Source organism: Salvelinus sp. IW2-2015, linkage group LG4q.1:29 (genome assembly GCF_002910315.2).
Source record: "Salvelinus sp. IW2-2015 linkage group LG4q.1:29, ASM291031v2, whole genome shotgun sequence".
In the NCBI taxonomy this organism is placed as follows: Eukaryota; Metazoa; Chordata; class Actinopteri; order Salmoniformes; family Salmonidae; genus Salvelinus; species Salvelinus sp. IW2-2015.
The window spans coordinates 44486681-44507928 of record NC_036842.1 but is presented as its reverse complement, the minus strand read 5'-3'; the positions used below and the strand labels follow the sequence as shown (position 1 = coordinate 44507928).

General features: G+C 42.5%; 1 protein-coding gene across 1 annotated transcript in view; it reads left to right on the top strand.

Moving 5' to 3' along the window:
* Window positions 1-20245, top strand: part of LOC111962019 (forkhead box protein O1-A-like) — a 73922-nt gene extending 53677 nt beyond the window's left edge. The window contains exons 2-4 of the mRNA XM_023984762.2: window positions 8682-8873; window positions 9159-10636; window positions 10795-20245. Coding sequence (XP_023840530.1) covers window positions 8682-8873; window positions 9159-10601 — 1635 coding nt within the window. The 3' untranslated portion in view covers window positions 10602-10636; window positions 10795-20245. The remainder of the gene's footprint in view (window positions 1-8681; window positions 8874-9158; window positions 10637-10794) is intronic.
* The last annotated feature ends 1003 nt before the right edge of the window (window positions 20246-21248 follow it).

The following is a 21248-nucleotide window of genomic DNA, read 5'->3' as shown; positions in this document are numbered from 1 at the left end:
ACTGAAGGGCTAAGTGACTTTCAACGTGGCACCTTTCAAACAAGTCAATGTGTTAAATCTCTGCCCTGCTAGAGCTGCCCCAGTCAACTGTAAATGGAAATGTCTAGGAACAACAGCAGCTCGGCTGCGAAGTGGTAGGCCACACATGCTCATAGAACGGGACTGCCGAGGGCTGAAGCACGTAGCGCGCAATAGTCGTCAGTCATCGGTTGCAACACTGACTATGGAGATCCAATCTGCCTCTGGAAGCAACGTCTGCACAAGAACTGTTCGTCGGGAGCTTCATGAAATGGGTTTCCATGGCCGAGCAGCCGCACACTAAGAGTGGTGTAAAGCTCGCCACCATTCGACTGTGGAAACGCGTTCCCTGGAGTGATGAATCACGCTTTGCCATCTGGTAGTCCAAAGGACAAAGCTGGGTTTGGCGGATGCCAGGTGGACACTACCTTCCCCAATGCATAGTGCCAAATGTAAAGTTTGGTGTAGGAGGGATAATGGTCTGGGGCTGTTTGTCTTGGTTCAGGCTAGGCCCCTTAGTTCCAGTGAAGGGAAATCTTAACGCTACAGCATACAATGACATTCCAGAAAATTCTGTGCTTCCAACTTTGTGGCAACAGCTTGCGGAAGGCCCTTTCCTGCATGACAATGCCCCCGTGCACAAAGCCAGGCCTAATCGCCCAACATCAATGCCCGACCTCACTTTTGCTCTTGTGGCTTAATGGAATATTCTAACATGTAGTGGAAAGCCTTGCCAGAAGAGTGGAGGCTGTTATAACAGCAAAGGGGGGACCAACTCCATATTAATGCCCATGATTTTGGAGTGAGATGTTCGATGAGCAGGTGTCCACATACTTTTGGTCATGTAGTGTAGCTTACTTCCTTTCTCGTGTTCTTATTTCTATTTCTCATCTGCTTTTGTTCTACTTTATTTTATAGTACTACTGTTATTGATTACTGCATTGTTGGGAAAGAGCATACAAGAAAGGCATTTCCCTGTGCCTGTGCACGTGACAATACAACTTTGGAACTTAAAACTTGAGTATATGCTGTCGTTGCCCCTTACATCCTTCTGCTGACCTTACAGTTTGCTAGAACAATAAAAGAGAACGGTGGTCATTGAGTGTGTGTGTGTGTGTGTGTATTCGTTCTCTTTAAGCTCTTCCCAGCAAGCAGGGGACGTCCTGATGACATTTGGTGATGTTCCCATTTGGTCCCTTAAGGGTTTCGACGTGATGTTATCCCAATGACGTTCTGAGATTTTATTTTATTTATTAAGATTGTTCTAAGAACATTGAGTAATAGTCCCAAGCGAATGTTCTCTGGGGACCTTTGTGATCTTCCCTGTAAGTTCTCAGTGTGTCACTGAGGACCATGTCAGGACCTTTTTAGGACGTTCTCACAACTTTAATTTTACTAGTCCTTAGGATGGTCCGAAGGCAACATTCTCTGGGGGACCTTTATATAGTTCCCGGTTTGTCCCAGGGGAGTTTTGTAGGATTTTCTTGGGACGTTGTGCTATGATCCCCTTAAGGTCACATGAACTTTCTTGGTAGGTTTTGTCTAGATCCCCGGTTTGTCCCGAGGACGTTTTTAGGACGTTCTTGGGACGTTTGTGTCATGGTCCCCTGAAAGTTTTTTGGACGTTCTGTCATTGTCCCCTGGAGGTTTTTGTCACGTGATGGTCCCAGGTGTCCCAAACCACATTCATTACTTATGATACATCTCTGCACTTAGCAAAATAATGTCATCTGCACTGCTATTTTAGTTATCAGATCATCTGACTATTCTCTCACTCATTTCAGCTATTTGAGTTTGGGGTTTCAGTAGAGTTGTTGGTGGGGCTTATTATTCCGTTTTAATGTTACTCCTGAATCACTATGATAAATGTAATAGTTTTTCTTCAGTGTATTTTTTACCAGAGCTGAGATTTACTTAGATGTGAAACGTGTAAGAAAAGGCCATCAGTCATTGATGCAGACATGGTGGTGTAGCAGGAGGATTGGAACACTGTGAATCAAGAGGTTATGAGTTCAAATCCCAGGTGAGGACATGTTGAATAATACGGGGGGTGTTTCTTTGTAACCATCAGGTGACAAAGACCTCCAGGGGACCATGACACAGTGTCTCAAAAATGTCCCTGGGACTAAACTGGGAACTAGGCAAAACCTCCATGCAACCATGACAAAAAGTCCTGATGACTTTCGGTGGCCATTTTGTGACATCCCGGGGACGTCCTAATGCCTCATTATTGTTTGCAGGGTTACTCCACTACTTACTGTCTTCAACTCAACTCAAGCCACACACACAGCAGGGAAGTGAGTCATGTGGAGACAGCGTTGCTCAAACCCCTCTGAGTAAAGCCAGGCTAATCAGATCTTACCTCACAAAACCCATTGGCCTAGCCAAAGAGAGGAAAAAAAAGTTGTATTTTCACATACACCAGATAGGACTAACTATTCACCTGTCATTGTCACTTCACCAAAAAACGATAACGTTGTTTTCATACAGTGTATATTCTCTTGTGACTGAAAAACATTGCCGTTAATGTTGCGATGTGTTCTTTACTTGAACTCTGTGAAGCATTTATTTGGGCTGCAATTTCTGAGGCTGGTAACTCTAATGAATTTATCCTCTGCAGCAGAGGTAACTCTGGGTCTTCCATTCCTGTGGCGGTCTTCATGAGAGCCAGTTTCATCATAGCGCTTTATGGTTTTTGTGACTGCACTTGAAGAGACTTTAAAAGTTCTTGAAGTTTCCAGATTGACTGACCTTCATGTCTTAAAGTTATGATGGACTGTCATTTCTCTTTGCTTACATGAGCTGTTCTTGCCATTATATGGACTTGGTCTTTTACCAAATAGGGCTATCTTCTGTGTACCCTTGTCACAACACAACTGATTGGCTCAAACGCATTAAGAAGGAAAGAAATTCCACAAATTAACTTTTAAGAAGGCACACCTGTTAATTGAAATGCATTCCAGGTGACTACCTCATGAAGCTGGCTGAGAGAATGCCAAGTGTGTGCAAAGCTATCATCAAGGTGAAGGGTGGCTATTTGAAGAATCTCAAATATAAAATATATTTTGAGTTATTTAACACTTTCTTGGTTACTACATGATTCCATATGTGTTATTTCATAGTTTTGATGTCTTCACTATTATTCTACAATGTAGAAAATAGTAAAAATAAAGAAAAAACCTTGAATGAGTAGGTGTTCTAAAACTTTTGACCGGTAGTGTATGTGGTTGTGAAATTGTAACTCAACTTACTGTCATCTAGCTATATTGTTTGTCAGTTATGTTCTTCATTGTGTTTTTGACGGAGAAACGATTTGTGTGGGGAACTATTTCCATTGTCGTTTACTGAGCTCTTCAAACTGTTTCTCTGGGTGTCTTTTGTAATGTTGCCCGGCCCGCCTGTAAAAAGAAAACCTTTTTTGGATATTTTCCCCTCCCTTTGTTCTTTCTCTCTGTTTTCTCTATGTTTGATGGTGTTGGCAGTTAGGGTGTGTGTGTGCGCGCATGTGCATGCGTGTGTGTCTGAGGGGGAGTTGATAGATGAGTGCGAGAGGGTTGTACAGGTGAAACAGGGTGGAGCTCTACAGGAAACGTGTTACTCAGAGCTATTGTGCAAAGGATTACAACCATTGGTTGTGTGTGTATGCATATTCGTGTGTATGTGTGCTGTGACTGAAATGTAAAAAAACCCCACTATTTTGCTCTCTGTTTTGTTTCTTTTTAAATCACACCGCAAGGCTAGCACTAGCACCTCCCCTCCCTCTCTGGTTCAAAGTGCACACCTCAAAGATCTACACATATTTTTTGATTATATACAAGGTTCTAGACCTTTTCAACTGTCAAAACAATAACATGTTCTATATGCAAGCGCAACCAAGACGTTCCCCAGTATACATCCAATCCTGCAGCTCACCATAATTGCTAACTACCTAGTTAGTTGGCTAGCTAGCACAAAATGATAAGTTAGTATTTATTGATCCAAGCCCAAAATGTAACAAATGAATTATATACACACACATTGACTTGTTGCTACCAGATCCACTAAACAAAATCATCAGAAAATCTTTATTTCCCATTTATTATCCGTTTAATCTGATGGTGTCCAATTTGTAAGTCGCTCTGGATAAGAGCGTCTGCTAAATGACTTAAATGTAAATGTAAATTTGGCTAGCACAGCAAATAACCAGAGCTAGCATTGTGAAGGTAGACAAAGATCAGTTTACCTTGTTAGCCAGCTAGATAGATGAATGTATCTCACAACAGCCAACAATATAACTAAACTAAATGTAGCTAGCATACGAGTCCAATGTTTGACGGCCACATTGTTTAGCTACATCAAAGTTAGCTAGCAGCAGTAATTACCCCACTATCGACCTCTCTCTCTCCCCCCCTCACCAATCTCTCTCCTAGCTCTTCATCTGCTTCCTCCAAAACGCAACTATATTTTAACCAGGTGTACTGCCCACTTAGTTTCAATTAAGAAACATACTGTGGTTTTAATGAACCGCTAGCTTGTGCTAGGCATGTATTATAAACGTCACGTTACGAGACCAAGCTAGTTGTTGGTTTACATGTAGTAAAGCTTATAATACCAATGCTAGCGCTGTTACCTTGTGGTGATAATGTTGAACTGCATATTAATTACACCAGGATGATGCATGACACGAAGCAAACAAATTGCAACTTTATTTCAACCATCATGTATTTTGAAATTAAATAAAATGAACCTTAAAATATTCCTTTATGCACACCCTCATGATAGTGACATTTGCTAATAATGTCTCTGTACTGAGAAAGTCATCCTTAAGACCTACCTTCATTACAAGGCTAGGGCTTGCACTAATCCATGTCATGATGGCATGTACAGTAGCTGTAGGAGTCAAGTCTGGTGTCCTTCAACATGGTTAGCCTCATTAACTGTCTAATGAATAAAAAACACTGATATTGCCATTATCAATCAGACTTTTCTTGTCTTTCAAGTAAGTTATTAGCAAATGATTAACATACACAGGTTATCTCAGATGTGTAAGTGCTTTTCCTATATCTAATAGTAAAATTTCAAATGGAAAAAACGTCTCAGCAAAATGTAAACAATGTGTGAGGATTTGCTGTTTCAGTATAGAAATGACAAGCCACATGTATAAGTGCATTGGACATGTCCACAAGACAAATACTAATCCCATCATGTCTGCATTGGGCATGCACGCCATAAATAATCTCACATCCACTGTAACCAAAAGGGTAGAGCACGGATAGTGGAGGCAAGAGAAAAATCCCCTGGAGAGTGACCACAGTGAAGGGTAACTTTTACATGGGCTGCAAAGCAGCTATGTAGTAATGTGTGAGTTCCATCTTTGTATGGCTGACCGGGCCAGGACACAAACCCTAATCAAATGACACTTGTAGCTAGCATGCTAACCACTGGAGAAGGAGGACAATGAGTGTAGCAGAATGAAACAAATCGGTGCAAAGTTGCAGGAGGAGATCCTCCCGCAGCCGAGATGCTTACAGTATTAAAATATAGACACCGTCATGATAGACAGGAGGATATACTACTTCAAGTCTCAAGGGGGATGACATCACATTACATTGACTACTAGAACTCACATGCAGCTCACCTCCCACGACAGTCACAACCCTTTCACCTCCTCCTACGCCAGCGACAGTATAACTCAGCCACCGACCGTGTGATCAGAGTCAACGTAGCAGAATTAAATACCCACAAAATTAATTATGTGGGTGCTAGATTGACTCAGTTCACACAGTCTGCTCTGCTGGCTGCTGAGGTTGATGCGGAGGAGGACGAGGTCAGTGAGTGTAGAAGAGGGTTGAGTGTGTATCACATGTGAGCTAGTTGACAGGTGAGTGCTAGGCTCTTTCTCAATTCATCCTTACTCGAATCCTCTCCTAGTCTCCTTCTAAAAACCCATTGGAGAAGAAGGTCAGAGGGGAGGGACTTTGTACCTTCTCCTCCAATACAGTTGCAATACAATACAGTCGAGGAGATAGGATGCAAATAATCAAGGAAAGACAAAGTGAGAATGCCCTAGTAGCCATGGTGTGGTGATGTCACCCGCCCTGAGACCTAAGGTACTGTTATCCTAGCCCAACCAAGATCAAGGTTTTGGTATAATAATAGACGCTGCTTTGTGGGTATGTAGTGCTGTCGTGGACCGGGGTTGCGTCGTAGGTTAGCCATACAGGGATTGTTACAACCACAGCAATGGTCAAGGACATCAGCTGCAGCTGCAAATCTGTGCAATATCATCAGACAAAACGAGAGTGAGTGACAACCAAATAAAACAGAAACAGTGAATGTTCAATGACCCAAAAAATCCACTATACTTAATTAAACACTTTATTTCATATCATACAAAGAACGTCTATGTAAATCGTTAGTGGGTTTAGACATGAATCTTACTCCAAAACAAGAGAATATTGAATAGTTCAAATAATAGTGTCTAATAGAAATAATAAGCAGAATATCAAGGATGGTCTGGAGCAGAAACCAGAACACCCGGTAGCTAGATCAACATGCATGTTCTAGGTCTATGCATTGTTTCTTTTAAGAGTATTTTTTATATTCCTTACAACCAATTACAACATTAAACCAGTAGTATACAGTATATATCCCATTGGCGATATACCCTTCAGTCTCTCCAGGACTTGGGACTTTCGTTGGGTCCTTTAGCCGCAGTCAGGGTTTACCATCTTTCATAGGTCTGTGTATCTGAGGTTAGGAAATATAGAAATTAGGCCAGTCATCATAGTTCTCTCTTTGGGACTGGAAATCAGTTCATTAGCAAGTTAGCTTAGCTACCTGACATGACCTAGAATAGATTGTTAACTTGATAAACAAGCTTCAATGCCATACAACACTCCTTCCGTGGCCTCGAACTGCTCTTAAATGCTAGTAAAAGTAAATGCATGCTCTTCAACCGATCGCTGCCCGCACCTGCCCGCCCATCTAGCAATACTACTCTGGACGGTTCTGACTTAGAATATGTGGACAACTACAAATACCTAGGTGTCTGGTTAGACTGTAAACTTTCCTTCTAGACTCACATTAAACATCTCCAATCCAAAATTAAATCTAGAATCGGCTTCCTATTTCGCAACAAAGCATCCTTCACTCATGCTGCCAAACATACCCTCGTAAAACTGACTATCCTACCGATCCTTGACTTCGGCGATGTCATTTACAAAATATCCTCCAACACTCTACTCAGCAAATTGGATGTGGTCTATCACAGTGCCATCTGTTTTGTCACAAAAGCCCCATATACTACCCACCACTGCGACTTGTATGCTCTCGTTGGCTGGCCCTCGCTTTATATTCATCGCCGAACCCACTGGCTCCAGGTCATCTATAAGTCTTTGCTAGGTAAAGCCCCGCCTTATCTCAGCTCTCTGGTCACCATAGCAGCACCCATCCATAGCACGCGCTCCAGCAGGTATATTTCACTGGTCATCCCCAAAGCCAACTCCTCCTTTGGACGCCTTTCCTTCCAGTTCTCTGCTGCCAATGACTGGAACGAATTGCAAAAATAACTGAAGCTGGAGTCTTATATCTCTCTCACTAACTTTAAGCATCAGCTGTCAGAGCAGCTTACCGATCATTGCACCTGTATACAGCCCATCTGTAAATAGCCCACCCAACTACCTCATCCCCATATTGTTATTTTTTTCTTCTCCTTTGCACCCCAGTATCTCTACTTGCACATTCATTTTCTGCACATCTATCACTCCCGTGTTTAATTGCTAAATTGTAATTATTTCGCCACTATGGCCTTTTATTGCCTTACCTCCCTAATCTTAATACATTTGTTCACACTGTATATATATTTTTATATTGTGTTATTGACTGTACGTTTGTTTGTCCCATGTGTAACTCTGTGTTGTTTGTGTCGCACTACTTTGCTTCATCTTGGCCAGGTCGCAGTTGTAAATGAGAACTTGTTCTCAACTGGCCTACCTGGTTAAAGAAAGGTGAAATAATATTTCTTTTAACTCCCTCCCTCCCCTCACCAGAGAGGCCCAGTGGGGGTTCTGCCAACAGGTCTCATCAGGGTGGATAAAGCTGGCTAGACAAAACATCATTAGGAAGGATGTGTGTATATACATGTAGCGTAGAGCAGGGCACTGTCCGTCTGTCTGTCTGGCCTGTTTATTTTGATTTCACTCCCACCGCCTTCTCGTATGAAAATAGGCCATGCCAATAGGCCATGCCTTACCTATGTAGCTCATATTGAGTGGCTGGGACTGTGGCAGCCCTTGTGTGGTCTCTGGATGTGTGTGTGTGCACGTGTGTGTGCACATGTGTGCGTGTCTACGTATGTGTGTGATGTGGTGTTTGTGTGTGGCGTAACGAGGCAACACTTGATCTACAAGGAGTTGGAATTGTCTCCTCAAATACACACTGACATGTCACACCATTTAGTGTTTCGTAGGGACATTAGGTCAGGTTAGATATGGATTATTTAATGGAAGAATACTGGGGAGGAAGACAAAGTTACACCATCATCGGAAATCAGAGGACAGACTTTATTTGAGTATAGAGTATATCCTGAAATGTTGAAGACAAGTAAAGCCTGAATGGTGTTATTACCAATTACCAATTTTGATGTTAAATCAAAACTCTCCCTCCCTCTCTCTCTCCTCCAGAACTCCATCCGCCACAACCTGTCCCTCCACAGTCGCTTTGTCCGTGTGCAGAACGAGGGGACGGGGAAGAGCTCGTGGTGGATGCTGAACCCCGAGGGAGGTAAGAGCGGGAAGTCCCCCCGACGTAGGGCTGCCTCCATGGACAACAACAGCAAGTTTACCAAGAGCAGAGGGCGGGCTGCAAAGAAGAAGGTAGGAAGGAGCAGAACAGTACATACACTGTCTATCAGTAGCTGTATTTCAGCACCTCTACAGTGTTTGTTTGTCAATATGGAAAAGTGAATAGGCTTGGGGCTCATCACTTAGACCATTCTAGGTTAATATGAGGTGCCACAAAGTGCTGAAACTAAAACAATCTCTACTTTTACCTACTGTGCAGAGTTGTTCTGCACGTCTGTCAGCTTTGTGTCAGTGGCCTGTCCACCTGTGTACCTTTGTCTACCTGAGCTCACCTCTGTCCCTCTCCCGTCTCCCCAGGTGGCTCTCCAGGACGGGGTAGTTGGGGGTGCCGACAGTCTGGGAGGCTCCCAGTACTCCAAGTGGCTCGGCAGCCCCAACTCCCACAGCCACAGCAACGATGACTTCGAGGCCTGGACTACCTTCCGGACGCGTGCCTCCTCCGACGCCTCCACCCTCTCTGGCCGTCGCTCTCCCTTCCTGGAACAGGACATCGACCTATCAGAGGCCGACGTCCATATGGGCTACCCTGGAGGGGTGGGGCCTAAGATTACCTCCATGGCCACCCTGCCCAGCCTATCAGAAGTGGGCCTGGCCGGCTCCATGGGGGGTCATCATCATGGTCACCACGGAACAGAGAATGTCATGGAGAGTCTCCTTGACAACCTCAACCTGCTGTCCCCCAAGAATCAAGGCCAGCTGGTGGTATGTGGGGGGCCTGGGTCTGGGCCCGACTCCTCCCGGTCCTCCCCCTCCTCCATGCTTCAGAACAGCCCCTATAGCTCGCCCTCCATGAACCCCCAACCCCAACAGCAGGACTACAGGAAGTGCCTCTATGGCCAGGCTGGGCCAGGCATGAACAGCCCGCATCTCTCCCCCATCCCCATGCAGACGCTGCCAGAGAGCAAGCCTCCAGGGTCCTTTGCACCCTTCCGGAGCCATTACAACTGCCCTGCTGGGCTCCTTAAGGAGCTGCTGACCTCTGACGTAGCTGACCCCCATGGTCTGGGTGGGGGTGGTGGGGAGGCCATGCCCACCATGGAGACAGTAGTGTCCCAGTCAGGGAGAGGGCGAGGAGGAGGAGGGCGGATGCTGCCCAACTACAGCAGCCAGGGGCAGGTGGGACAGGTGGGGGGGCACGGAGGGGTGAAGATGATGAGACCCCCTCCTCAGCAACACCCACAACAACCTCAGTCCCACACTCACAATCCACACCCTCACCCTCACCTGCAGCCTTTCCACAGCCAGGGCCAGTGCCCTCCCCTGTCTCGGCCCTCCATGAACGGCTGTGGCCTGATTCCCCTGACCAGCCTCAACCACGCTGGAGGCCCAGCCCGTCTAGCAAGCCTCAGGACACACATCCACCAGCTACAGCAGCGGCCCCACAGTGGTGGTGGTCACCCAGTCTCAGGCCATCACAACCACAGTCCCCACCACAGCGGAGCTCCTCCACCCGGCTACGGCAGCAGTGCTAATCGCTATGGGAGGCCAGGTCCAGGTCCCAGCTCTGCTCATCCCCAGTCCCACCATCACCACCACCATCATCATCATCAGGAGAGGCTGCCTAGTGATCTAGACGACATGTCCATCGAGAGGTTTGAGTGTGACATGGAGTCTGTTCTTCATGACACGCTGATGGATGGAGACTCGTTGGACTTCAACTTTGACCCCATGGTGACAACCCAGGGGTTTAGTCAGGGGGTTGGGGTGAAGACCACCACACACAGCTGGGTGTCTGGCTAAGACACACACACAGCTCTCCGACTCAGAGCAGACAGGTTAGTGTAAAGAGATACAATATAATACAACAGTGTAAATATAATATAATATATTTACTATTAAATTGTGTCTCAAATCATGTATGGTAAATGGTTTTGAAATCCTTTAATACATTAATTATGCAGTTATTGATGGTTTTACATTTTTGATTTTTCAGATTTTTCACCGTTCTCCGCTGGCCTTCATTAAGAGAATGGACAAGTCTAAAGAAACCATTGCCCCTCTCCAGAGGACTATCATCAGCCCGTCCCAATTCTGTCACTATCCATTGAAGATATGTAAGGTGGAAGAAATAAGGTGCAAGCTCCATCATTAAACTGTGTTTACATATCTAGACTCTTTAGATGTGCAGAGATCAAGGGGTACGGAGGGACTGCGCTGGCTGAGACTGTGAGGGAAAGGCTGGTCTGAAGTTAGACTCGGCACAACATCATTCACTTCAACAGTACTCGGAAGAAGCTGGAGACTTATTTTACAGACTCTTAAAGCAATGTTTTGTTGTGAATTTTTTTTAGTATGTTATTTGAGTTTTTTGGATCTCACATTATGTTTTTTGCGAGCGTGTATTTATTTTTGTTATGTTCAAAATCGGGGCTGGTTTTAGCGCTTCAAAAACAACTGGAGTGAAGTGGGTTCTATTTCGCATTCAGTGGGGTCTGTCCCACCCTCCAAGGTGCTTTTCACAAGGTTGTCAAAAAGAGTTTGACATATTATGTCTGAATAAGATATTATCGATGTAAATATGCGACTATACTTCAAACATACAGTGCATTCGGAAAGTATTCAGACCACTCAACTTTTTCCACATTTTGTTACGTTACATCCTTATTCTAAAATGGATTAAATCGTTTTTTGCCCCCTCATCAATCTACACGCAATACCCCATAATTACAAAGCAAAAACAGTTTTTTGGACATTTCTGTAATTGTTTAAAATAAAAAAACTGAAATGTCACATTTACATAAGTATTCAGGCCCTTTACTCATTATTTTGTTGTAGCACCATTAGCAGTGATTACAGCCTCGAGTCTTCTTGGGTATGACACTACTGTCACGTGTGCTCCCTCTCCGGCCTCTAGGCCACAAGGCTGCTCATTATGGCGCACACCTGTCACCATCGTTACGCGCACCTGCGCATCATCAGACTCACCTGGACTCCATCACTTCCCTGAATACCTTCCCTATATATGTCACTTCCTTTGGTTCCTTCCCCAGGTGTTATTGTTTCTGTTTCAGTTTCATGTCTGTGCATTGTTCGTGTTTCTTGTTTTGTATTATGTTTTCATTTATTTATTAAATGATTCACTCCCTGAACTTGTGACTCCCAGCGCACACATTACAACTACAAGCTTGGCACACCTGTATTCTTCTATTTTCAGGTCTCTCCAGAGATGTTCGATCACATTTAAGTCCGTGTTCTGGCTGGGCCATTCAAGGACATTCAGAGACTTGTCACGAAGCCACTCCTGCGTTGTCTTGGCTGTGTGCTTGGGTCGTTGTCCTGTTGGATGGTCAACCTTTGCCCCAGTCTGAGGTCCTGAGCGCTCTGGAGCAAGTTTTCATCAAGGATCTCTCTGTACATTGCTCAGTTCATCTTTGCCTCGATCCTGACTAGTCTCCAAGTCCCTGCTACTGAAAAACATCCCCACAGCATGATGCTGCCACCACCATGCTTCACCGTAAGGATGGTCCCAAGTTCCTCCAGACGTGACTCTTGGCATTCAGGCCAAAGAGTTCCATCTTGGTTTCATCAGACCAGAAGATCTTGTTTCTCATGGTCTGAGAGTCCTTTACGTGCCTCTTGGCAAACTCCAAGTGGACTGTCATGTGCCTTTTACTGAGGAGTGGCTTCCGTCTGGCCACTCTACCATAAAGGCCTGATCGGTGGAGTGCTGTAGAGATGGTTGACCTTCTGGAAGGTTATCCCATCTCCACAGAGGAACTCTCCAGCTCTGTCAGAGTGACCATCGGGTTCTTGGTCACCTCCCTGACCAAGGCTCTTCTCCCCCGATTGCTCTGTTTGGCCGGGCGGCCAGCTCTAGTAAGAGTCTTGGTGGTTCCAAACTTCTTCCGAGTTTCGAGACTCATAGCAAAGGGTCTGAATACTAATGTAAATAAGGTATTTATGTGTTTTATTTTTAATACATTTGCTCAAATTAAAACAAAAACTGTTTTAATTTGAGCAAACGTTAATTTCACTTTTTCATTATGGGGTATTATGTGTAGATTGATGAGAAAAGAAATGTATTTAATCCATTTTATAATAAGGCTGTAACGTAACAACATTTGGAAAAAGTCAAGGGGTCTGAATACTTTCCAAATGCACAGTATATGCTATGTGTATATTTGTGATACAGAATATTCCTACATTTTTTCATATTTCCCTAAAACCAGAAATGTCTTAGTTTCTCTCAGTCTATGCATTAAAAAGCCTTTCAAACTGCCGATATTCTACGTTGAACCATGTACCCAGGAACCAGTCCAGCATAGGAATAGCCGTAATCACAGTGATTGTATATCAGTGATAGTACATATCAGACTAGTTCCGTGATAGTAGATTCAGTGTATTTCAGTGACAGGACAAATCAGGGGTTACTCATCCAACATCTTAGGCTATTCTCACTTCAGCCTTTCATCGGTCTTCCATTCTCTCCCTCTTCAAGTCAATCCTGAGTTACGATTCCTAATTCCTTCTACTTTTCTCTCATCATCTAATACATTTGACAATCAAACTCTCCCTTCCTGGCCTTTCTCCAATCAGCTCACTTCCCGATGCACTACTTGTTCTCTCTCACTTCCAAAATATCTCCCCTCCCGCTCTCCTGAATTGTATTTCACTCACCTCTCTTTATGCCTTAATATTCTCTCTCACTTAATCTCTACTCCTTCCTTCTCTCTCTCGCTCTCTCGCCCTCTCTCTGTCTGTCTCTCCCTCCCTGTCTCTGGGTGTGAGGGCGCTGTCTGCTTTCGTGGTAATTTGAAAGGCTGATAATGGAACCTAGTTTAACAGAACACAGGACACAGGATTTGAGCTATTTTCTTCCATATGAGCCCTGCATCTTTGCTTCCCTGTTTATCACGGACCACAACGTGGTACCCAACTAACCTGATGTTTTGGGGTCAGTGTACTTATTCTACAGGTAACTGCCAAAATAATAACACACAAGTAAATGTGGGATGCAAAGTAAATTGAAAGCAGGTGCTTCCATACAGTTGTGTTTCCTCAGTTAATTAAGCAATTAACATCCTATCATGATGAGGAACATTATTTTGGCTACCATAGGATGACAAATCCCCCATCCACATGGCACGAGTGGTCACTGAATGGTTTGATGAGCATGAAAACGACGTAAACCATACGCCACGGCCGTCTCAGTCACCAGATCTCAACCGAATTGAACACTTATGGGAAATTCTGGAGCGGCACCAGAGACAGTGTTTTCCAGCACCATCAACAAAACACCAAATGATGGAATTTATTATGGAATAATGGTGTCGGATCCCTCCAATAGAGTTCCAGCCACTTGTAGAATCTATGCCGAGGTTCATTGAAGGTGTTCTGGCTCGTGGTGGCCCAACAACCTGTTGAGACACTTTATGTTTGTGTTTCCTTTATTCAAGTTTTATTAGTTGTATGTTCCTTCTCGACAATGCAACAACAATAAAAAATTATCCAAATTTAGAATATGTTCATAAAGTAAATTGCTCAGTGGAATAAATGAACATTTTAGCATAAGTATAATACAGGAAGGCACAATTTATAGTCCAATATTTACACGTTTTGGAGACGGGGGGATTGGGGGGGGGCAAGTGTTTAAATTGTGCAGTATTTATCAATAATAATTAGAGGCTTGTAGCAGCAGTTGTGATATGTGTAGCATGAATGTGTGTGTGAGTGTGTTTGTTTGTTGGTGTGTGTGCGTGTGCATGTCTGTGGGTGAGTGAGTTGCAGGTTGCAGGTCATTGCAGGTTGTCAGTTCAGTTCAAGTGTTCCGCAGTCTGATGGCTTGTAGATAGAAACTGTCTCTGAGCCTGTTGGAATCAGACCTCATGCTGCAATACTGTCTGCCCAATGGTAAGGAAGTGAACAGCTCGTGGCTGGGGTGTGTGGGGTCTTTGACGATGCTGCAGGCCTTCCTCAGGCAAGTAGATGTCCTGCATGGGCGGGAGCACGGTCAGGCCTTCCTCCTCACGGTCCAGGTGATTTATTTTGGCAGTTACCTGTATATAGTCTCACATTTTGTTTAAAATAGTATTCTGTTCCTATTCATTTAGAACATTATTTTCCCGAGATGTTGTGCGGTCCTCCCATTACGGCACGTCGGGAAAGCATGACGTTAATTAGGCTACAGATGAAATAAGGAATAATGAACTTCACAGGGTGGTGAAAGTGCAAGGTGATGAGCTTGATGATATTTTTCAATAAATATTGGGGGTCTTATTCTGGAGACATGATCAACGATGCCGTTTGGTAATCTCTTTCTTTTGTCCATAATCATCTCATCCTGTAGGCTATACCCGCACTGTATCTGCAAGCTGTTGGCTAGAGCGCAAGTGCCAATATCAGAGTGGGCACGTTTGGCTATATAGCACAATTTGTTTTGTGAGAACACCATCAGTAGATTTAAAATTGAGATGGAAATCAATTGAACTTGTATTTTTTAGTCTGTACAAAGTTCTCATGCACAGCCTTTTATCCACAATAAGTAAATGATGGAAACGTCTCTGTTAATGCACATATAGATTTTTATGCAGATTTTTGAATATTTGCAGGATAATCAGTCGCCAATTGGATGGAAACCTAGCTAGTGACAGTCACCCAATTAGCGTTTAAAAAAAAAAAAGTTAGTCTAGTCTCCAGCTATCTAAACTTGTAGTAATCATGATTGATTTCCTGACCGGGGAGCCCCTATTGATTGTGTTAGTCACTCTCCCTCAGAGATCATATTAAAAACTACAAACATTTCTCTCCGCCCCATGGCAAAATGTGTAGAATTTCAGCAAAATGTAGCTTAGGGCCCCCAAAAGGCAAGGGCCAGCTCTGATTGCATGTGTGGGAATGGATGTGGGTAAGCAGACCCGCGAGCCACTGCGGCCTCTCATTGTAAGTTTTTCTTGACCCCACCCCCATGAAAATTGCCCATCCCTGATTTAGAATCTACGTTTGGAAAAGTGAATGGTTAGATGTTATTTGTTAGTGGACTTAGCATTGTAATGTATAGTAATTCCCAGAGTAACCTGTTAGAGTCTAAGTCTGCATTCCAAATGGTACCCTATTGGTGCCTTTTGGGACATAACCTTAATCAGCAGTCTCAAATTGCAGGCCCGGGAGCGATATCAGGCCTGCAAGATGAGTTATTGCACACTCACACACTCATACCTCGACTTTTTACCTCTCAACATCTTGAAGGGATTTTTTTTTTTTTTTTTTTGCATGTCTTTTTTTCTGTCACAGTACGTAGGGATTGTGTATGGAAAATATGATACAAACTTCTTAATTTACAGTATGGATAAGTTGTTGATGCTAGAATAGACTGTTCACAAACCTTACCAGCCATGTGTGTACTGAGTTTTTTTTGTTTGTTGCTTATTTCAAAATAATAGCCATTACTAACTTTCAGCATATATATGTGACCTCACTGTAAATAATAATACATGAATATGTTGATTGTTTAAAATGAATGAAAAGTTTAAGATAGGGTATGCAGTATCTACAGAGATCTTATCGTGAGTGACTCCGTCCCAAATAGTACCCTAGTTTCTATATACAGTGCATTTGGAAAGTATTCAGAGCCTTTCACTTTTTCCACATTTTGTGACGTTACAGCCTTATTCAAAGTGTATAAAATATTTTTTTTACTCATCAATCTACACACAATATCCTATAATGACAAAGCGAAAACAGGTTTTTAGACATTTTTGCACATTAAAAATAAAACAGGAATACCTTATTTACATAAGTATTTAGACCCTTTGCTATGAGAATCGAAATTGAGCTCAGGTGCTCCCTGTTTCCATTGATCATCCTTGAGATGTTACTACAACTTGATTGGAGTCCACCTGTGGTACATTAAATTGATTGGACATGATTTGGAAAGGCACACACCTGTCTATATAAGGTCCCACAGTTTACAGTGCATGTGAGAGCAAAAACCAAGCCATAAGGTCAAAGGAATTGTCCGTAGAGCTCCAAGACAGGATTGTGTTGAGGCACAGATCTGGGGAAGGGTACAAAAAATGGCTGCAGCATTGAAGGTCCCCAAGAACACAGTCGGCTCCATCATTCTTAAATGGAAGAAGTTTTGAACCACCAAGACTCTTCCTAGAGCTGGCCGCCCAGCCAAACTGAGCAATCGGGGGAGAAGGACCTTGGTCAGGGAGGTGACCAAAAACCCGATGGTTACTTTGACAGAGCTCCAGAGTTCCTCTGTGGAGATGGGAGAACCTTCCAGAAGGACAACCACCTCTGCAGCACTCAACCACAATCAGGCTTTTATGGTAGAGTGTCCAGACGGAAGCCGCTCCTCAGTAAAAGGTACATGACAGCCCGCTTGGAGTTTGCCAAGAGGCACCTAAAGGACTGTCAGAGCATGAGAATCAAGATCTTCTGGTCTGATGAAACCAAGATGGAACTGTTTGGCCTGAATGCCAAGCGTCATGTCTGGAGGAAACCTGGCACAATCCCTATGGTGAAGCATGGTTGTGGCAGCATCATGCTGTGGGGATGTTTTTCAGCGGCAGGGACTGGGAGACTAGTCAGGATCGAGGGAAAGATGAACGGAGCAAAGTACAGAGAAATTCTTGATGAATTTCAAGGACCTCAGACTGGAACGAAGGTTCACTTTCCAACAGGACAACGACCCTAAACACTCAACCAAAACAATGCAGGAGTGGCTTCGGGACAAGTCTCTGAATGTCCTTGAGTGGCCCATGATAGAAACTTCCCAAATACAGGCGTACCAAGCTTGTAGCGTCATACCCAAGAAGACTCGAGATTGTAATCGCTGCCAAAGGTACTTCAATAAAGTACTGAGTAAAGGGTCTGAATACTTATGTAAATGTGATATTTCATGTTCTGTTTTTTGTTTTCATTTTTTAAATATTTTTTTTAACTGTTTTTGCTTTTTCATTTTTGGGTATTGTGTGTAGATTGATGAGGGGGGGGAAATAAGGTTGTAACATAACAAAATGTTGGAAAAGTCAAAGGGTCTGAGTACTTTCCCAAGGCACTGTAGTGCACTTTTTTGGGCTAAATTTCATAGGGATTAGGGTGCAATTTGGGATGCAAACACTTTTGTAAATGCCAGCTTTAAGATCATCATCCCTGAGACAATTATATTGTATAAAATATAAACTTTCTGTTACTATTTTGGTTTTGATTCAAGTGCTGTTTTTTTTTCCGTAACAGATATTTTTTCCGTAGCTGCTGTTTGTATATAAAAAAAACAATAACTAAAAGTAGAAATGTTAAAATTGACTTTATCAACAACATACACGGCAGGTAGCCTACTGGTTAGAGCCAGTAACCGAAATGTTGCCAGATCGAATCCCCGAGCTGACAAGGTAAAAATCTGTTGTTCTGCCCCTGAGCAAGGAAGTTAACCCAATGTTCCTAGGCTGTCATTGTAAATAAGAATTTGTTCCTAACTGACTTGCCTAGTTAAATAAAAAAATACACAAAAGATAAGTTGAATGAATACAAGTAGGACCAATTTTCATATAAGATGTTGCACTTCTAAAGTTTTGTAGCTGCTCAAGTGTTTCATATAATTTGTTTTGATTAAAAAGATTTGACAGAAAAAGGCTTATCCTCAAACATAAAAAAGTGTTTGGGCCGGTTACATTTCTTAACTTATGTACAGAAAGCAAAATGTATTTTGATATACAGTATGTGTGAAATACCATAAAAGTATAATATAATTATTCAATGCGATTTGTTTATGCATTACAGATGATCTATATTCAGAATATATATTGTAAGGTATCTGTTGCTGTTTGTTATATAGAGAATTTACTGTTTTGTTAGTTATGATTTGGAGCGAGGTAGAATTGTTAACTGTTGATATGATTTGTATCATATTTTGACAATGGAAAATCTTTAAAGTCAATGGATTTTGTTCAATGTTAATTCGGACCTTAAAATCACTGTTGATGAGTTGGTGTTGACTCTGACTTGAAGTTGTTTCTGGTAAGTGTTCATTACATGTTAATGTTATTGGTAAATGTTTATTCTTCCAATGTAAATGTTGTCTGGAATTATTTAGCCTTGGCGTTAAAAAAATACATCCAACCACCCTCCTAGAGTCGATGTCCGAGCCCCCACGGAAATCGAATTAGCATAAAACTAAAATCCCCATCAAAATCTGTCTGTCTAAGGTGAGATGTGTTTTCTTGCATAGGCTGCATATCAATCCACTGAATCCCTCTATGTCAGCCTTCCACCGCAGATGCGGAGCTACAGCGGTGTTTGTCAGACCAGGAGACATCTAGAAAATCGGTATTCTCACGGAAATGTCTAGCGTCCGAATGCTTTGGCCTCACAAGACTCGCCCGGTACAAACAATGTATGGGAGTATATACAGTGCATTCGGAAGGTATTCAGACCCCTTGACTTTTGCCACATTTTGTTACGTTACAGCCATTTTCAAAAATGTATTAAATCGTTTTTTCCTCGTCAATCTACACACAATACCTTATAATGACGAAGCAAAAAACAAGTTTTTAGAAATTGTAAAGAAAAACCAGACATATTTTCAGGTCTCTCCAGAAAAGTTTGATCGGATTCACGGCCCTGGCTGGGCCACTCAAGGACATTCAGAGGCTTGTCCCGAAGCCACTCCTACGTTATCTTGGCTGTGTACTTAGTGTCGTTGTCCTGTTGGAAGGTGAACCTTCACCCCAGTCTGAGGTCCTGAGCGCTCTGGAGCAGGTTTTCATCAAGGATCTCTCTGTACTCTACTCCTTTCATCTTTCCCCTCAATCCTGACTAGTCTCCCAGTCCCTGTCACTGAAAAACATCCCCACAGCATGATGCTGCCACCACCATTCTTCACCGTAGTGATGGGTCTGAATACTTTCCGAATACACTGTATGAAAGTACTTTAGTGCCAAAAAAGGGGTTAAATATGGGCATTAAAAAAGTTGTATTTGCTGATCTTTCTTATATCTATCAGATATAGGACAGACACTTCAAAATATGCTTCCTTCTGATTTATTTGGGGAAAATCTGTTTTGCCATGTATGAATATGTTATTCAATGCATTTACATGGGCTAATAACAGGAAGGCCAATTTGAATGTTTAATCAAATAATAAAACATTTAAAACTAATTATTCTTGGAGGGGTCCTACATTTCCAAATCAAATAACTAAATGATCCTTGATATGACCATCTTAAACGAATTCCATGTGTTAGCTTAGTAGAAATCCAGCCCCAGGCCTTTAGACATTAGTAGTCATATCTTTAAATGACAACCCAGACCAGCTAGCTACACCACAGTGCTTTCTTGGAACCTCTCCTCGAGGAGCAAGTGCCTGACACTATTCTATTTGCGCCATATTTACAATTTAAAAAATGCAACAAGTTCAATTTTTGCAAATGTTGGTTGAAGCCATATATGTATATAAATGATCTTACTGAAAATATTTGTAGCTGTCTCTTCATTGTATAGTTGGTGACCGTCTCTCTTTGTAACCCCTATATCAAAGGCCTGATACTAAAAGGCTGCTTTTAACTACTTACTGTACTTTCCACCTTGCTACACCCAACCCCTTAGCCTCTAATCTACAGTAAATTTTTACTGTAATCTTTTCCAGTTATTTGCACAATGTTTATAATCACATACTGTAGCGATAACGGTGCTAGATTCATTTAGATTGTACAGGCTCTTGTGATTTGTTGTAAATCCATGCTGAATGCGTTTTCAGAACTACACCCCCTTACCAAAAAAAAAAACAGGCTTCTGGACAACAGTTGTGGCAAAACTTTGGCCAATTTCCTGCAAATTTGTGGCAAGCTCATAATTTCACATGCAAATTAGTTTTGTGACATACTGATGCGGTAAATTTGCGGCAACTTGTGAACTTCCGGGAAACTTGTGGCAAACATTCTGTTTGTTGCAAACTCAGTGTGAATATGCAAATTCTATCAGGTTTTTGGTTACTGTGTGTTATACAACATTGAAATGTATCTACATAAACAAAATCACATAACTTTAAGTGAACGTACTTCAGCGTAAAAAACATACTAAATGTAGTAAATATACTAAACAACATATATTCAATGACTTTAACAGATAAAAATAAATTCTAAAATACAACTGAAATCACCAGCATGGTAAATGAAGAAAATAGCAAACTGTATATTTAGCAAATGAATTGTTTAATAAAAACAACATTTACACTATGGGGATGATGACCGTAGGATGATTAAAGGGACAACTACATAATTATTTACACGAGCCAAGTGATAGCTGAGCAATAGATTAACCAATGGAAGTTTTAAAGATAATAAATGTAATAAAATCAGTTCGGAGGCGGCGGCAGTCCTTCGTTCAAAGCTTATTGAATCCAGACACTGAAACAATCAGAAAACTAAATAAAATGAGGGTACA